Source organism: Giraffa tippelskirchi, chromosome 12, assembly GCF_054371585.1.
Source record: "Giraffa tippelskirchi isolate mGirTip1 chromosome 12, T2T-mGirTip1v1.2.pri, whole genome shotgun sequence".
NCBI classification, from domain to species: domain Eukaryota; kingdom Metazoa; phylum Chordata; class Mammalia; order Artiodactyla; family Giraffidae; genus Giraffa; species Giraffa tippelskirchi.
Genome location: NC_137286.1, coordinates 3048474 through 3066093, shown reverse-complemented (window position 1 = coordinate 3066093; position 17620 = coordinate 3048474). Strand labels below are relative to the sequence as shown.

The window sequence follows — 17620 nt, the reverse complement described above, 5'->3', positions numbered from 1 at the left end:
AGGATAAAAAGTTCATTGAAACAGGAAAAGCTAATTTTTATATTAATGGGGGTTACTGAATGTTCTGATTTGTATTAGAACAGTCCTATACAGAAAGGAAAGCTGATCTGATCCAAATTGGTACTTTTTGTTATAATTCAGTTGAGTGTTTTTTTTAAATTTAGATATAATTGACGTGTAGCATTGTATTAGTTTCACAGAAACAATATAATGATTTGACATTTGTATATATGTTGCAGAGTACTCACCGCAGTAAGTCTAGTGAACACCTGTCGCGTTACACAGTCTCTCCTTGTGATGAGAGCTTGGGACCGGCCCTCTCGGCCCCCTGGGCCCGCCCTCTCGGCCCCCTGGGCCCGCCCTCTCGGCTCCTTGGACCCGCCCTCTCGGCTCCCTGGCCCTCTCGGCTCCCCGGGCCGGCCCTCTCTCTCTCGGCCCCCCGGGCCAGCCCTCTCTCTCTCGGCTCCCCGGGCCGGCCCTCTCGGCTCCCCGGCCCTCTCGGCTCCCTCTCGGCTCCCCGGGGGTCTGCAGTGTGGTGCTGCCGCCTGTAGCCACCGTGCCGTCCATCGCGTCTCCGTGTCCTCGTGGTTTTGATTTGCATTTCCCGAAGGGCCAGTGAGCATCTTCTTGTGTGCTTATTGGTCACTTAATGTATCTTATTTGAGGAACTGACATATTCAGATACTCTGCTCATTTTTTAATTGGGTTATCTGTCTTTTTATTACTGAGTTGTAAGACTTTTTCGTGTATTCTGGATGTGTGCGTCTCACACGTGCATACCCACTTGCTCAGTCGTGTCCCAGACCGTTATGAGAATTAGCATTTACAAGTGTTTTCTCCCACTTGCTGGATTGTTGCTTCACTTTCTTTACAGTGTCTTTTAAGGCACAGAATTTTTTTATTTTGATAAACGCCATCTTACCTCTGTTTTGCTTCAGTTGCTCATACTTTTGGTGTCGTCAAGGATAACATGAAACCATGAGCTCCTCTTCTTTCAGCATCTAGATTCGGTGAGAACCTCTAGGAAAGAAAGCTGAAATTGGGGACGTAAGCTTTACTTGGAGTGTTCTATTGACTGTGGGCTTCCCTGATAGCTTAGTTGGTAAAGAATCCGCCTGCAGTGCATGAGACCCCGGTTTGATATCTAGGTCGGGACAATCCGCTGGAGAAGGGATAGGCTACCCACTCCAGTATTCTTGGACTTTCCTTTTGGCTCAGTTGGTAAAGAATCTGCCTGCAATGTGGGAGACCTGGGTTCAATCCCTGGGTTGGGAAAATCCCCTGGAGAAAGGAAAGGCTACCCACTCCAGTATTCCAGTCCAGAGAATTCCATGAACTGTATAGTCCATGGGGTCACAAAGAGACAGACACAACTGAGCGACTTTCACTTTATAACCAACTATTGACTGGATTGATCAAAGCTTCACCCAAGAAAATGCCAGAATAGAACAAATTCACATGAAAAGGCCTCACAGCTGTGCCCTGAATAAAGCAGCGACTGCTCGATGGGCTGTTCATCGTTAACTATTTCAGGCACTTCTGTTGAGTGGACCCCGTTCTCTTATCCAGTAGCTGTCAGTGTGTTCAGTGTGCTGTAGGAGAAGTGCACGTGGGGCTTGTAGCTGCAGAACTGGTTCCTGGGGGGAAAACCAGGCTGTACGCTTGCACAGGCCTTTTGCTACGCTCTTCCACCCTCTGCTGAGGACCACAGCCTGGGCCGCCTACTGACTGCAGGAGCTGCAATGGAGCGCCGAGTCCAGGTAGCGTGCCATAGGCTCGGCCGGCACCCCCCCATGCGGGGCTTTAGGACAAAGCCTAACTTCAAATTGAACTCCAGGTTAATCTTCAAGTTGCAGAAGTTCCTGAGAACACCAGTCCGTTGGCAGAGTGGGGATGGTACGAGGCCTTGTGAAATGGTTTAGAAAGTTGGGATGGTTTGGTTGAATGCAGGTATTAGAATGTAAATGGTATTTCCATGTTTTGATCATAATCAACCTCTTTCTGTCCCATTTTATTTGCTCTTGGGCGTGAGCATCCTGGCCTCCAGGTAGGACGTGTGTACAGCTAAAGTCTGTGGAGGCCATAACACATGTTAAGGGCACAGAGCAGTGAAGCCGCAGGGATCTCCCGAAATTAGCAGCAGTTTCTCTGTTTCTGTGTCCTGTGCTCTTCTCTGGTAACACCTCCCTCCTGTAGTAGTTTTGGGGTGAAGTTCTAACAAAGTACTCAAAACAAATGACTCAGTTTTCAGACTTGCTAACATTTGGAAGGATTTGGAAAAAATATTTATAGCTGTGTTTAGCATCTTTTCTTTGGAGCTTGCTGCTTTGGTGGGAGCGTTTTCTGTCCATTCTGGCAGTGCCTCTGAAGTGAGCACAGCTGATGGTGTGACTTCACAGCACTGTGGGCACCGTGAGCCCCCCGCCTGCACTGGCCCCACTTCTGCCTTCAGAGGGTCTTCCCTGCCCTCCTGTGCTCCTTCCCCCACCTCTGGTCAGTCCCTGCTCCTCCCGAACACGCCCAGTGTCCAGGCCTCCCGAGGTGGGAAAGAGAAACCAGCAAAATTAAGACTCATGTGACTGGCAAATGGCCAAAACTTATTTTAAATTCAGCTACTCTAGGTATCTTTAGCTATATGAACAACAACTAAAAAAACCAAACATGCAAGCATGGTGACAGGTAATCCCATGAGAATGTCATGCTCCCAGTGCTGTCGGTGGGGACATAAGCTGATGCTACTTTACGCAGCCAGATCTCAGAGAAGGTCACAGCTCGGGGCAGTAAGGCCTGCTTCGGAGAGGCGTTAGAGTGGGAGGGGACCCTGCCCAGCTGGGACCTCGCAGGGAAAGCGGTCCTCACCCGCTCTACTACCAGCCAGGGTGCGTGGGCAACCCTGGATGCAGCTCCACCCCCCCACACCCCCGCATGGCTGGCGGAGGTCACTCAGGCAGGGACAAGATGGCAGAAGGAGGTGGCACCCACACCCCAAAGCCAAACTCTGCAGGTCCAGCCTGGTGCCTGCTTCCAAGAGTCTTGGGGTGTTCTGAAGACTCATGTTCCCTCTTGACATCAAAGTACAAGGCCTTGGAGTAATTAAACCAGATTCCTCTCACTGTACCTGGGGTACCGTGGGCTAAATCCCTCCACACAGCCCAGCGAGCGACATCGCACAGGAACAGGGCACGGTGTCCTGGGATGGGGAGCTCGGAGCCTGCGTGCCAAGCTCGGGACACAGTCACATCTTAATGGTCCCTGGTTTTTAATAAGAGAAAGAGAAGGGCTTCCCTCGTGGCTCAGTGGTTAAGAATCCGCCTGCCAATGCAGGAGACACAGGTTCAGTCCCTGGTCCGAGAAGGTCCCACATGCTTCAGGGGAGCTGAGCCCGTGAGCCACAACTGCTGAGTCTGCGCTCCGGAGCCCGGGAGCTCCTCAGTCAGAGAAGCCACCACCACTAGAGAAAACCTGCACAGCCACAAAGCCCCAGCACAACCCAAGATAAATTATAAAAAAGTAAGAGAGAAAAACGTTGTGAATTACATGCCTGGTGTCTCGGAGGCCTCTGCTCCTTGAGGACGTGGCCGGGGGTTTGCCGTGAGGGCTGAGGGAAGTTCCGCCGGACATGGGCAGCGAGGAGGAATCTTGCTTCCCATGGAGAAACGCTCACAGCACATTATTGAATAAAAATGTCAGTTACCAAGTCTGTCTGATGATTCTATTTTTGTGTTAAAAAAAAAAATACATTGAAAAAGTCCATAAAGACATCCAGTAAATTGGTAGCAGTGGTGACGACTGCACAGTGCTCTTGCGGCTGATTGCTCTCCCGCCTGTAATTTACTTCTATTCTGTGAATATCTTGAGTGAACTTACGTTACTTATGGAATATAAGTCCTTAGTTCCTAACTGAAGCGTCTGCTAACGAGAGTCCACCTTGGAAAATAATCAGAAATGTCCCAAAGCTCTTTTGCTGCTGTTTATGACAGTGTCCAGTTCAGAGACCACGTGTGGGGAGTGAAGCTGGGGTGGTGCCCGCCCCTTCTTGTGAAGAGTCTGCAGTTGTAGTCATTATGAGTGGTTAGGACCCCATCCTTCCACTGCAGGGGGCGCGGGTTCAATTCCTGGGCAGGGGACTAAGATTCCCCAAGCCATGGGGCATGGCCACAAAAAACACCTTGTATCAGACAGTAAGATAAATGAAGGCAGAACAGTTCCGTCAGTTGTGCTGGGTGTGGCGGGGGGCAGGAGGGAGGGAGGCCGCCTCTGAGGGAGGGAAGTGATAAGAGACCCCAGGCAGAGCGGGGATAGGCCAGGGTCACAGCCAGGAAGGAAACCCAGGTCACTGAGGGTTGCCAGCTGTGGCTTCTGTGGACGAAGTCGCCCTTGAACTCACAGAGCCAGGGTGTGTTTCCGGTGACCAGCAAGAAACTGGTCTGGCCAGGGTTTCTGAGCAGGGAAAGGCGCTGCTCCGTGGTGTGTTGCATAGGATGGTTGGTTGCTAGGGACGGTTCGTAGCTGGACGCTGTCTGAGCCTGTTGAGACACTGGTTTCTGGTTCTTCTCGTCTCTGAGTCTGAAGTCTTGCCCAGCGATCCCCTCTGCAGAAGGGGGCACGGGAGAAACATGGGCTGCCCGAGGAGCCTGGCGAGGGCCTCTGGCTCAGGTTCCGCGGATCTTGACTGTCGGCCCGCAGCGGACTCCAAGGGCAGCCAATGTCCCAGGCGGCCGGCACGATGGCTCTGGGTGAGGATGTCCTGCGGAGCCACCAGACCCTTCGGCCCGGTCCCCTGGATCCGGAGCACACATCTGTGAGATCACTGCGCTGGGTCAAGGAGGGTGGCGACCCTGACCCCAAATGTCTCGGCACAGAAGCCAGTCTGTGCTGGGGCCCAGACTTCTCCCGGTGACAAGGCCGGCAGCCCCCGTGTGCCCCTGCCAGCTCTGTGGCTGACCCGCCAGGCTTTGCTCAGGCAGCATGGCGTGTGTGCACAAACTGCCAGATGCCACCCCAGCTGTCTGCACACAGCTGCCTGGGACAGGCGCGCGGGAGGGTGTGGCAGGCGGCCTTTCCTCCTCAGCCTCAGGGGGCAGTGCAAGGGGCACACGGGTAAGGATGGCTCACCAGTCAGCTGGGTCTGCACGGTGGGCCACAGGCACCTCGTGTCCCCTCCATTGTCCCCACTTGACAGAACGACTGTCTCTTAGCTTTGTCTCCCTAAATAGCTTTGTAGGAATCTGTGTCTCCATCTTTCTAGCTCTAGGGGTCTTCATTTGACTCCTGCTGGAAGGAGGGGTGCCTCTCCCCCTAACCATGCACCCTGCCTCCCCACCTACCTCCTCCCAGCACTGCAGTGCTGCGATGGGGCACACACCCTTCAGAGGTGAGCTGGCAGTGAACTGCACCCCACTTTCTTGTCTGCATGACTGTTTCCCACGGGCTTGAGCGTTGTCTTGTTTTTCTATATGGTTTACGTATTCAGCCTCAACCTCTCCCCGCCAGCTGAGTCTGTTTCCCCTCTGTACACCCAGACACATCGGTTCCATCCCCTTCTTTGAGTTGTCTTCCTGGACACCCCGGCCAGCTGTAGTCTGGCCTGCCACTCTGTCTTCCTGGGGTCACCCTTTGTCTTGAGGGTGTGTGGGATCTCTTCTCTCCTGGATCCTGTGTCTTCCTCTGCTGTTTTGGTGGAGTTTCTCCTCCAGTCGGTTCCTGAGAAGGGTTTGTGGAGGTAACTTTTGGAGACATTGCACGTCTGAAAGTCTTTGCTCACGTTCATCCTTGACCTTGTCTTGAGTTTAGCAGTCTAGGCTGGAAATCATTTTCCTTTAGAATCTGTAGGTTTTCTTCCATCATCTCCTGGTGTCCAGTATTGCTGTTGAGACGTCTGAAGCCATTCTGATACTTGATCCTTGCTATTTGACCTGCCTTTTCTCCCTGGAAGTTTGTAAGATCTCTTTGTTCCTAGTGTCCTGGGAGCAGAGTGTAGTATGTGCCTGGGGGAGTCTGTTTTATTCTTTGTGCCAGGAAGCCTTCCAGCCTGGAGCTGGTGGCCTTTGTTCTGGGATACGTCCTGTTCTGGTGCTGGCATCTCCTCCAGGTCTCTACCTGACCCTCCCCTCCCCACCCCACCCCACCCCACCCCATTCCCCTAACCCCACCCCACCCAACCCTGCAGACACGCTTCCTCACGTCTTGCTTTTGTGCCCCGGGTGCTGCTTTGCCTACCTTGTCTCTCCTATTTTCTTTCTCTCATACTTTTATCCCATTGTCTTCTTCATCCTGCGGTCGTCCCTCTATTGGGCACTGTCCGAGCCTGTTGAGACCTCAGTTTCTTGTTCTTCTTGGCGCTAAGTCCTAAGTCTTGCCCAGTGAGGTGGGCACCCATCAGGTGCCCAAGGAGCCTGGTAAAGGCGTCTGGCTCAAGTTCCGGGGAACGCGATTGTCGGCCTGGAGAGTTCGCGGCGGACTCCAGGGTTGATTTCTGTTAAAATATGTATGTATATAATATACATAATGTAAATGGTAAAATATGTTTGTATATACTTCTCTTTTTTCCACACACTCTGTGTGACTTGTGGGATCTTAGTTCCCCAATCAGGGCTTGAACCAGGCCCTTGGCAGTGAAAGCACTGACTCTTAATCCCAGGACCACCGGAAAATTGCCTCTGTGATTATATTTTAATTTCTGGATGCTCCTATTGCTGTTTCACCGTTGTTGAGTCTTCTCTTGCCCTCAAGCATGTTTTTTCCTTTCTTTGGTTTTTTGACTCTGCTAGGACTTTGTTGGGGCTTTCCAGGTGGCGCCAAGGGTAAAGAACCTGCCTGCCAATGCAGGAGCCATGAGAGACATGGGTTCGATCCCAGGGTAAAGAAGATCCCCTGGAGGAGGACCTGGCAACCCACTCGAGTGTTCTTCCCTGGAGAACCCCATGGACAGAGGAGTCTGGCGGGCTGCACAGTCCATGGGGTCTCACAGAGTCGGACACGACTGAGTGACTGAGTGCACCACGGACCCTCCCTGCTGTGCCGGGGCTTCCTCCCGGGCGGGGAGCAGGGGCTTCCCTGCAGTCGTGGTGCGCAGGCTTCTGATTCGGGGGCTCCTCCTGTTTCTGAGTGTGGAGCCCTCGGGCGTGGGCCTCAGTCCTTGGGGCTCCCAGGCTCCAGGGCGCAGGCTCAGCACTTGTGGCTCACGGGCTTAGTGGCTCCTCCCGGACCGGGAATCGAACCCGTGTCCCCTGCATTGACAGGTGGGCTCCAGCCACCAGGGAGGCCCCCTGAGATGTTTTGAAGTTTCTTCCCGGGTCCCTCGAGCTGCTGCTTCCTGTCCCTCCTGTGTCCTCTCCACGCAGAGCTTTCCTTAGATGAGGGTGGTCTTGTGTAGTGGGTGGGGTGGAGTGGGCGTGCGTGAGGCTCGCTGATGGTGGTCTCTCTGTGGCCGTCGGGCCGCGTGGTGTGCTGTGGGGAGGGGGGCTTTGCTCGGCTCCTGAGCCCCTTCCTGCTCATCGGCCGCCTCCCAGTCCCGCGTGTTGTGTGGCCGAGCTCTGCTTGCGTCGTCACCCCTGGGCTCCCCCGCCCTCTCTCCTCTCGCTGGGGGCTGTGACTCCAGGCCCGGCCTCCCCAGCCCTGCAGCCGTCCCCTCACCACCTCTCAACCCACCGACCCAGAGGCCGAAAAAAACGCCCAGGGACCCTGTCCCCGCCGACAGGTGTGTGCGAGTGCCCCCCAAGGGGCCCCTCCCGGGCCTTGCCCTCCTGGCCTTCTCCCGGGGAGCAGGCCCTCAGCCAGGCGTTCAGCTGCGCCGCTGAGGGTGAGATGCCCTCGGAGCACCTGCAGTGCCCTGGGATCAAGTCTCTGGGGACCTCGGAGCACAGCAGCGCCGGCGCCCTGATGCTGACCCGGGCACGCGGGCTGCGGTCCGCTCCCCGGTCACGGCTGCCCCCGCCAGCCCTGGCTCAAGAGGAACAGAACATGACCTCTGCCCAGGAAACCTGTTTCTGAGTGTTTTCCTTGGCACGTCCCCCAGCGGCTGGCAGCTACTGTGTCTTGCTGGATTCCGAGGTTGTGCGAGGGCAGCAGTCACCAGTCACCCTCTGGCTTTGTCATCAGCAGCGAGAGGAAGAAAGAAGCCGGGAACTTTGCTCCAGTCCAGAGCCCGCGTCTCATGGCCTCGCTTAACTGGGTCAGCAGTTTCATCAGCGCAACTCACCCTCCAGAGAAAATCCTGGACTTCAGCCAGACACTTTTAACAACTAATAGAGTGGCTCCCACGCAGCTGCCCCGGGGGCCACGGCAGCGTGCAGAGCGGGGTCTGCGGGCCTCGGGTGGAAGACCCTCGAGGCTGCCCGGCAGGCCCCAGGGCAGCCAGAGCCACCGTGTCCCAGCCCCGGAGCACGAACGCCTAGCAGGGGAGCCTGGCGGGTCATCTGCCCTCCGCCAGCGGAGGAGGCAGAGCCCAGGAGGGGCGGGCGGTCCACCCCGGGGAGCACGCTGAGAGCGTATGGGTCCTGTGTGTAGATATGCGCTGTTCACCCCAGCGTCAAGTGTCCAGGCTCCTGTGAAATGAGGAGTGGACGAGAGGCGGCACGGGGACCCAGTCCAGGGAAAGCGCGGAGGAACCGAAGTGAAGCGTGCAGCCCGGGGCCACGTGCCCAGGGGCTGAATGTGCCCGAGGCTTGGCGGCCTGGGGCTTCCTGCCGGTGCCTTGGGGTGCTCAATCCAGACCCCACAGCCTCCAGGAAAGGCAGAGTTCACCAAGTGTCCCAAATGTTAGGGGGGCTCAAGGTTCCTTCGGACTGAGGGAGGGGGAGCCTGCAGGGGAAGGAAAGCATGACTGGCCACCGTGTGGGGTCGGAGTTTCTCTTCAGAAGCGTCTTTCCCAGTGGGGTCTGTGTGCTCGGCAGGCTCCCCGGTTCAATCACCTCGTCCCCGAAATGTTCCTTCACGTGAAGTTTATCCAAGGTCACATGAGGTCCCCACCAGAGTGGTTTATCTAGATAAACATTTACTTTGGCTGCATAATTTTTGACTTTTGTCTTTAAGCCTGGGTTTATTCACATTCCTGGGCTTCCCAGGTGGCACTAATGGTAAAGAACCCACCTGCCAGTGCAGGAGATGTAAGAGACGCAGGTTCGAGCCCTGGGTCAGGAAGGTCCCCTGAAGGAGGGCATGGCCACCCACTCCAGTATTCTTGCTTGGAGAATCCCATGGACAGAGGAGCTGGCGGGCTACAGTCCATGGGGTGGCGAAGAGTTGGACACGACTGAAGTGCCTGAGCACGCACGCACACTCACATTCTGGCTGAGGGAAGCGTGTGCATGCACACGTGTGTGCATTCATTCCTTGGGATAAAGGCCCAGTCTGCCAGAAGTTTGGAGCCCTCTGATCTGAGCCCTGGACACCTCATTTCTAGCCTCAGCTCTGGCCATGGGCAGAATCCTCACTTCTCAGCTTGAGTTTTGTCCATTTTTTCACCCAGAACAGAGGGAGTTGGGCTTAACCGGTCTGCTAGGTCCCTTCCAGCCCCAAATTGGTTTTGGTGAGCCCTTGGCTCAGACCAGCCAGAGTGTTCTAGAGAGGCGGTGCTGACGTCCCTCTCCTCCTGGAGGCTCTGAGCCTTGCTGTCCCCCAGATGCCAGTTACGTGGGGGTTTCTTGAGCAGAGGCTCTGTGCCACCAGCCATGTGTGGAGCCCTGCGGGCTGTGAAAATGGAGAAAGCATGATGGATTCTGAGTCCACCCAGGGACTCAGAGGGAAGTGAGTGTGGGGGGCCCTTGGGGCAGGCCCTGTGGGGTAGGCCTGGGCGGGTCCACTTGGGCTGGTAGACGGGGCAGCGGCTCCTTCAGGAGGCCTGTTTGCTGGGAGCCAGAGCCATGGGGCCAGAAGGGGCTGCTGCTCGGGGAGGGCACAGGGCTGGGGGTAACCTGCAGGTGGCAGGGACTGCAGCCTGCTGTGCCAGACAGTCGCACAGCCGGGTGGGCTGGAGGCCGGCTCGGAGGCCCCTGAAGCCGTCAGGCCACACCGCCGGTCCCCGAACTCGCAGTCTCGTGAAATGGGGCAGAAAACCAGCGCTGATGAAGATGGCTGAGCGAAGGGTGGGAGGCCTGTGGGTGAACCCTTTCCTTGCTTCAGGTGCCACCGGCGGAGAGGCGGGTGAGCAGGGCCGTCAGCTCCCTCTCGGCGTTGTCTTTAGTCACCAGAATCATTTCTCCTGTGAGTGCATGGTCTTTTTTCGTTTTTTAACTTTCATTGGAGCGTAGTTGCTTTACAATGTTTTGTTAGTTTCAGGTGTACAGCCAAGTGAATCAGTTATACATATATCCACTTTTTTTTTTTAGATTCTTTTCCCATATATGCCATTACAGAGTGTTGAGCAGAATTTCTTGTGCTAAACAGCAGGAAATTATTAGTTACCTATTTTATATATAGTAGTGTGTTTGGGTCAATCCCAACTACCCATATATCCCTCCCTACCTTATGCCCTTGGCAACTATAAATTTGTTTTCTACATCTGTGACTGAACTTCTGTTTTGTAACTAAGTTCGTTTGTCCCCCTTTTTTTAGATCCCACGCATAAGCAATACCACAGAATATTTGTCTGTGTCTGACTCACTTCACTGAGTATAACGATCTCTAGGTCCATTCATGTTGCTGCAAAAGGCATTATTTTGTTCTTTTTTATGGCTGAGTAATATCCCATTGTGTATATGTACCACATCTTGATCCATTCCTTGGTCAGTGGACATTTAGGTTGCTTCCACGTCCTGGCTATTGTGAACAGTGCTGCAGTGAACTTTGGCATGCATGCATCCTTTCCAATTACGGTTTTCTCCAGGTATATGCCTAGGAGTGGGATTGCTGGGTCACATTGTAGCTCCAATTTTAGTTTTTTTTAGGAACCTCCACACTGTTCTCCATAGTGCCTACACCAATTTACATTCCCAGTAACGGTGTGGGAGGGTTCCTTTCTCTCCACACTCTCTCCAGCATTTATTGTTTGTAGGTTTTTTGATGATGGCCATTCTGACAGGTATGACATGATACCTCACTGTAGTTTTGATTTGCATTTCTCTCATAATTAGTGGTGTTGAGTATCTTTTTCACATGCTTTTTGGCTGTCTGTAGGTCTTCAGAGTGTGTGGTCTTACCACAACTAACTTAGCAGCTATAGTCCAAATTCTTGGGACATCTACTAGATGAGAAGCTCAGAGTCAGGTCGACAAGTACTGTATGTAACTGGATGCCGGTGAACACAGAACCCGTCACACTTCTAGTACATGCTATCAAGGCTCAGAAGTATTTTCCCTGCACTTGGTAATGAATATGAATCCCTTCACCTGAGAGCAGTCACCCCGGGCCCCAAGTCGGGGCACACAGGGGCAGGACCTTTGGAGTCCTGGTTTGGGAACAGTCTGTCACTGAAAACTTCACCCCTTAACCTCAGCGTCGTGTCTAGTCAGGATCTCAGTGTGTAAAATAAACTCTAGGAAAGAGTAATGGCTTACCCTGTAACACTGATGACTCGGAGTAAATAAAACGTGGTGTTACTCATTGGTAATTATTAGGGATGAGTGTTTATCTCTTGAGAACATGGGACAGCAGCTTGAGGTGTTGACGGGCCTGAGCAGCCCTTTTGATTTGTAAACATCAGAACATGTTGGTGGCTGTAATCTGGGTGCTTCCAGAAAGCGGGTGTGGCCCCTCCCCATCATCCGCCCTGCAGCTGTTCTTTAAAGGGCACTTAAAACTAAGGAGCAGGCACACACCCACACACATACTCACACATGTACAAACACACACACATTCTGTCTCAGTCTTTGGAAGCACACCAAGGTTATTCATGTTTGTTTGTTTTTTTTTTTAGCATTTCCAAATGATTTTTAATTCTTAAATTCCTTATTTACCCCATTTTGTAGAACAGCATCCTTCTTTTCTCTTTTTTCATTTTTGTGGTTTTGAATATGAATAAACCAAAATTTAAGGCTGCCTGTTGCTTTTCCTCATTGACAATTTTATTGCAGTAATTACAGATTCACAGGCCTCTGTAAGAAATCATAGAGACCCTATGCAGCTTTACCCAGTCTCCCCCAGTTGATGACATTTTGCATAACGGTAGTACATGGTTACAACCAAGGCCTGTCTGCCTTATTTTTTTTTAAAGCATGGTAAAATACACATATGTAAGACTTAGCATCTGTGACATTTGGTACATTCACAACGTTGTGTAATTTCTGTCACTACATCTTATCAGGACAGCTTCATCATCCCAGAAGGATGCCCCGTGCCCAGTGAAGTCCTCCTGCCCCCCAGCCCCTGACAAGCACGCATGTACCTCTCTCCGTGTGGATTTCCCTCTCCTGGATGTTTCTATAAAAACGTCATACAACACGTGGCCTTCGCGATCGGCTTCTTGCACCAAGCATCCTGTTCTCGAGGTTCATCAGTGTCGTATCCGTGTCAGTACTACCTTCCTCTCTGTTGTGGAATGCCCTTCCATCATACGGGTGAGAACACACTCTGGGTTGTTTCCACTTCGGGGCTATTGTTAAGAGGATTGTCATGAACACTGCTGTAGCTCTGTTTGGACATCTGCTCCAGTTCTTGAGGTGTATGTCTAGGAGTGGGATTTCTGGATCCCATGGGAATTCTATGTTTAACCTTTGGAGGAACTGCCAAAGTGTCTTCCACAGCAGCTGCACTGTTTTGCCTCCCCAGCAACATACGTGAGAGTTCATGTTTCTCCGTATCCTTACTAATACTTTTTATAGCCATCCTAGAGTGTGAAGTGAAACCTCATTGTGGTTTTCACATACGTGTCCCTGGTGACTGATGACTCTCGGCCCTTTTCATGTGTTTGTTGGCCATCATTACATCTTTGAAGAAAACTCCACTCACGTCCTTTGCCCTTTTAAAAATTCAGTTATTTGTCTTTTTGTTGTTGAACTTTAAGAGTTCTTTATTCTGGATACTAGACCCTTATCAGGTATATGATTTGGAAATATTTTCTCCTATCTGTTGGTTTTTTTCGCTTTCTTTATAGTGTTCTTTGATGTACAAAAGTTTTTAATTTTGAGGAAGTTTAGTTTATCTTTTTTGTTATTGGTGCCGTATCTAAGAAACCATTATGAGATTTAGCTCTTAACATTTATCTTTGAGCCATTTCAGGTTATTTTTATATACGGTGTGAAGTAAGGATCCAACCTCATTCTTTTATGTGTTTGCTGTCCACTTGTCCCAGCACCACTCTTTTCGTTGAATAATCTTGGCAACCTTGTCAAAAATCACTTGAGTATATGGATTTATTTCTGAATTCTCAATACTGTTCCATTCATTTACATGTTGATCCATATGTGAGTATCACACTGTTTAATCACTGTGGTTTTATAATAGTTTTGAAATTCCAAGCGTATTCTTTTTTTAATACTTAATTTTGTTTATTTGGCTGCATCGGGCCTTGGTTGCATCTCGCAGGATCTTGTGTTGAGGCGCAGACTCGAGTTGCCACGTTCGGGCTCAGTAGCTCTGGCACACGGGCTTAGTTGCTACATACCCTGTGGGATCCTAGTTCCCCAACCAGGGATCGAATCTCCGTCCGCTGCATTGCTTGGCAGATTCTTGCCCGGACTACCAGGGAAATCCCCAACTGTGTTCTTCAGGATTGTTTTGGCTGTTCAGGGTCCCTTGCAATTGCATGTGAATTTTAAGATCAGCTTTTCTTTTCTCTAAAAACCCTAGCTGGGGTTTTGATAGGCTAGCGTTGAGACCTGTAGACGGCTTTGAGTGGTATTGCCTTGCCTGCTTCTGCACCACAGAGCAGAGTGGTGTTTTACAGGCCATAGCCCACATCACCTGGAGAGCGTGTGTAAAAGGTCCCTTTTGGGCTCCAGCCCCAAAGTCTGATGTGGAAGGTCTGACCCCGGGCCCAGAAGGGTGCCTGTTCCACAAGGTCCACGCAAGAGTCCTCGGGACTCCAAGCTTTGAGAACCACTGTGGTCTTACTCATCTTCCTCAGGAGCGTCTGGGGTTCAGCAGGAGCGAGCCTCCCAGTTTGAGATGGTCAGCTCGTGGGAGAGCAGTCTTCACAGCCGTCTCCTGTTCAGCCCCTCTTGGCATTCTGGTCCTGTTTGACCGTGGGAGTCGGGTCATGGGAGCTTGTCCATGCTCGGGAGCTCTCGGGGCGGGTGGCAGAGGCTGGTGTCCTGCGTGGACTCTCCCCGGGCCTGAGTCTGTCTGCTCACTGCTGCCCCCAGCTTAACCCTCTTCTCCTGCAGGCTGGGGCGATGCGCCCGTCGGACCTGCGCTGAGTCCTCGATTCAGCTGGGAGGCCCTCTTATTCATTGCATCTTGTTTCTTGCCATCTGCCCTCGGATGTGTTTCCAAACCTCTGTCTGTCTGAATACCTCCAATCTCAGAGCCCTGGAGAGGCTGTCCACGTTCTGGTTCTCAACAGGCTGCTCACACCAGCCACCCAGAGAGCCGGGCCTTTGAGATGCCTCACTGACCATTCTGGTTGTGGCGTGCAGGTAGGGTGGGGGGTGTTCGTTGAAGACCCTCTTGTTGTTCAGTTGCTAAGTCGTGTCTGACTCTTGGCAACCCCATGGACTGGAGCACGCCAGGCCTCCCTGTCCATCACCATCTCCTGGAGCTTGCTCAAACTCATGTCCATCAAGTCAGTGATGCCATCCAACCATCTCATCCTCTGTCATCCCCTTCTCCTCCTGCCTTCAGTCTTTCTCAGCATCAGGGTCTTTTCAAATGAGTTGGCTCTTCGCATAAGGTGGCCCAAATATTGGAGCTTCAGCTTCAGCATCAGTCCTTCCAATGAATATTGAGGACTGATTTCCTTTAGGATTGACTGGTTTGACCTCCTTGCTGTCCAAGGGACTCTCAAGAGTCTTCTCCAGCCCTGCCCCAGCCAGTTCGCGGACGGTGGCCAATATAGGCTGTGGTGCCGCTGGCACGCAGGGCGATACAGGTGCAGCCTGCCCGCCTGGTGGGGGCACCTGGAACGGCCAAGCCACTGCCCGTGCAGCGGGACCCCCTGGCCGGGGCCGTGCTCCTTCTGTTTCCCATGGGAGCACGAGTTCTTCGAGAACAGGGACATGCAGAGGCACCTGTACCTCCAGGATGTGTTCATGCAGGTGGCTGGGGAGCCCGAGAGGCCTAGCATGCTGAGTTCACCTGTTGGGTGGCCGGCTGCCGCCAGGTGCATGACGCCCTGGAAGCCTGTGAGCACCACTGCCACACTCAGCACGGACACGTCTGCTACTTCTGCGGGCGGGCCTCCCCTCCGGTCACCTGCTGGACAGCCACGTCTCGGAGTGGCATGGCCCGCTGTTCCAGATCCTGGCCGAGCACAGGACACGGGCCAGCGCCGGGTGGAGGGCTGCATGGAGGAGCGCCTGGTGGCTCGCCACCTCACCTTGCAGACTCGCGCTTTGATGAACCAGGGAGAGCAGAGGCCCAGCTCACAGGTGTCAGCAGAAGCCACAGGGGAAGACCGGGCACCCTCGGAAGGAGACGCCTTGGAAGTATGCTTCCAGCAGGCAGAGGCGCGCCCAGAACCTCCGAGAGAGGCGGGCCTCTGGCCACAGGATGCTGTCCGCCGTCCGTTTCAGTCCAGGTGCCTCAGGAGGGTTTACAGCACCGAGAAGCGGATCGGCACCAGTGACGGCGGGGGCAGCCGGGCTCTTCTCGGCCCGCGGGCGCCTGGGACCCAGCCCGCCGCCCTCCTCGTCCTGGGCCCGTGATCAAGCAACTGACCGAGGCCAGAGGCCATGAGGGAAGCCGGGGGGGACCCGCAGGTTCTGGGAAGGGACCCCTTGCGTGGTGTCCCGGGTGCGGGAAGCAGCCGCCACCCCCACAACGTCCTTAGACACGTGGAGTAAATGGTTTTCATTTAAGGGAAAAAAAAGTCTTCTCCAGCACCACAGTGCGAAAGCATCAATTCTTAGGCACTCAGCCTTCTTGATGGTCCAGCTCTCACATCCATACGTGACTACTAGAAAAGCCATAGCTTTGACTAGACAACGTTCGTTGGCAAAGTGATGTTTCTGCTTTTTAATACGCTGTCTGGGTTGGTCCCTTTGATAGGACATTGAAGAAGAGGCAGGAGCTTGGTGGGGAGGCACCTGAGCAGGGTGGGCTCCAGCCGGCCCATGGGTGAGGGCACATGGGCGGGGGCACGTGGGCGAGAGCCCCGTGGTCGGGGGGCGCGTGGGCGGGAGCGCATGGGTGAGGGGCGCGGGGGGTGCGTGGGTGTGGGGCAGACCCGGAAGGAGACAGGGACACGGTGCTGAGGACTCTGCTTGGCTCTCCAGGCAGTCGAGTGGGGGCCCGGTCGGCAGGCAGGTGGGCCCACAGTGTCCTGGGAAGGCTGGGACGGGCAGTGGGGTAGGGGCCAAGGGAGTTCTGAGTTAGCTCAGAGCAGTCCGGGGGGTCAGGGAGCCCGAGGATGGATAGCAGAGGGGTGGGGGGTGTCCCTCCGCCCTCTTCCCCGCCCTCCTCCCGCGTCGGCCCCAGCCCTTGCCCCCTCCCTTGTCCCGGTCCCCCCACCCCAGCACAGCCTTCCCATCTGTCTCTCCACGTTCCGCTCATCCACAACACACAGCCCCAAAAGTCCGTGGCTTCCGACAGCAGTTGACAGCTGTTTCCTCTCAGGAGTCTGGGTCTGGAATGTGGGCAGATCCAGCGTGGACGGCTCCTCTCGGCCACCGCAGCGGGGCCTCGGGGGCCATGCGTTCTCTCCCTCCTGGGGACGTCCACACCACAGACTTCACGCCCAGCTCTGAGAGGAGGAGCCAGGACTGCCCGCCCCTCCAGACCAGGCTCAGCCCTGCCTTCTCCATGCGGACGTCGTGTTCTTTTGGTCCAAGAAGTGACAGATGGGGTTCCAGGGCTGGGCACAGACCCGTCTCAGTGGCACCAAAGAACTCAGGGCCTCCGCTGACACGGGAAAGCAGAGGACGTTTTACTGTTGACATTCTTAACTGAGAGGGTCTAGGGTGCTCCTCAGCTCCCAGCCCGGGAGTTCTGATTGCACCTCACAGGTACAGAGTGCTGCCGGCTGTGGTCGGCACGTGCCCTCCCGGCCGGCTCCGGGTCCCCAAGGGGCATCAGTGGGCCCGGTACCCTCGGAGCGCCGTGAGGACGCAGCCCCACCTTCTCCGCTCAGGCCTGCTTTGCAGCATGACCGTCCCCTCCCCGAGCCCCCGCCCTCTGTGGAATGGGGTGTGGTGAGCAGAGTCTCTGGCTCATGTTCTGTGATGCTCTTGGCAGCTTCGCACAGCCGGCCCGGCCCCATCTGCCTGACAAGCGGCAGAAGAGAGGGGCTTGGGGCATGAATGAGGTGGCCCACCTCCCAGACCCCCGCCTCAGCCCCCTCCTCCGGCCACCCCCCCCTTAGATCAAGCTCCCGGATGGGGTCACCTGCCTCCTCCCCAGGGGCCCTCTGTCCCAACACACTCGACAGCAAGTGCATTTTTTGGTGACTTTTGTCTAAGATTAAGCTTTCATTTTGAAATCTTTAGACCAACAGAAAACTTAGAGACAGTGGAGTTCCCTGCTGGCCCAGTGGTTAAGACTCCGCGCTTCCACTGCAGGAGCTGCCGGTCTGATCCCTGGTCAGGAA

At 54.2% G+C, this 17620-nt stretch overlaps 1 protein-coding gene and 1 pseudogene across 19 annotated transcripts in view; both read left to right on the top strand.

Annotated features, from left to right (window-relative positions):
* Positions 1–17620, top strand: part of TECPR2 (tectonin beta-propeller repeat containing 2) — a 99888-nt gene that overhangs the window by 77574 nt on the left and 4694 nt on the right. For 2 of the 19 annotated variants that reach the window (XM_081548736.1, XM_081548735.1), the window contains exon 18: positions 8101–9009. The exons of the other annotated variants lie outside the window; for them this stretch is intronic. In XM_081548736.1, the coding sequence (XP_081404862.1) occupies positions 8101–8169 (69 nt within the window). In that variant the 3' untranslated portion in view covers positions 8170–9009. Of the gene's footprint in view, positions 1–8100; positions 9010–17620 lie in introns of those variants that run through there. 19 annotated transcript variants of the gene reach the window in all.
* On the top strand, positions 12153–15771 carry LOC145530051 (zinc finger protein 511 pseudogene; annotated as a pseudogene).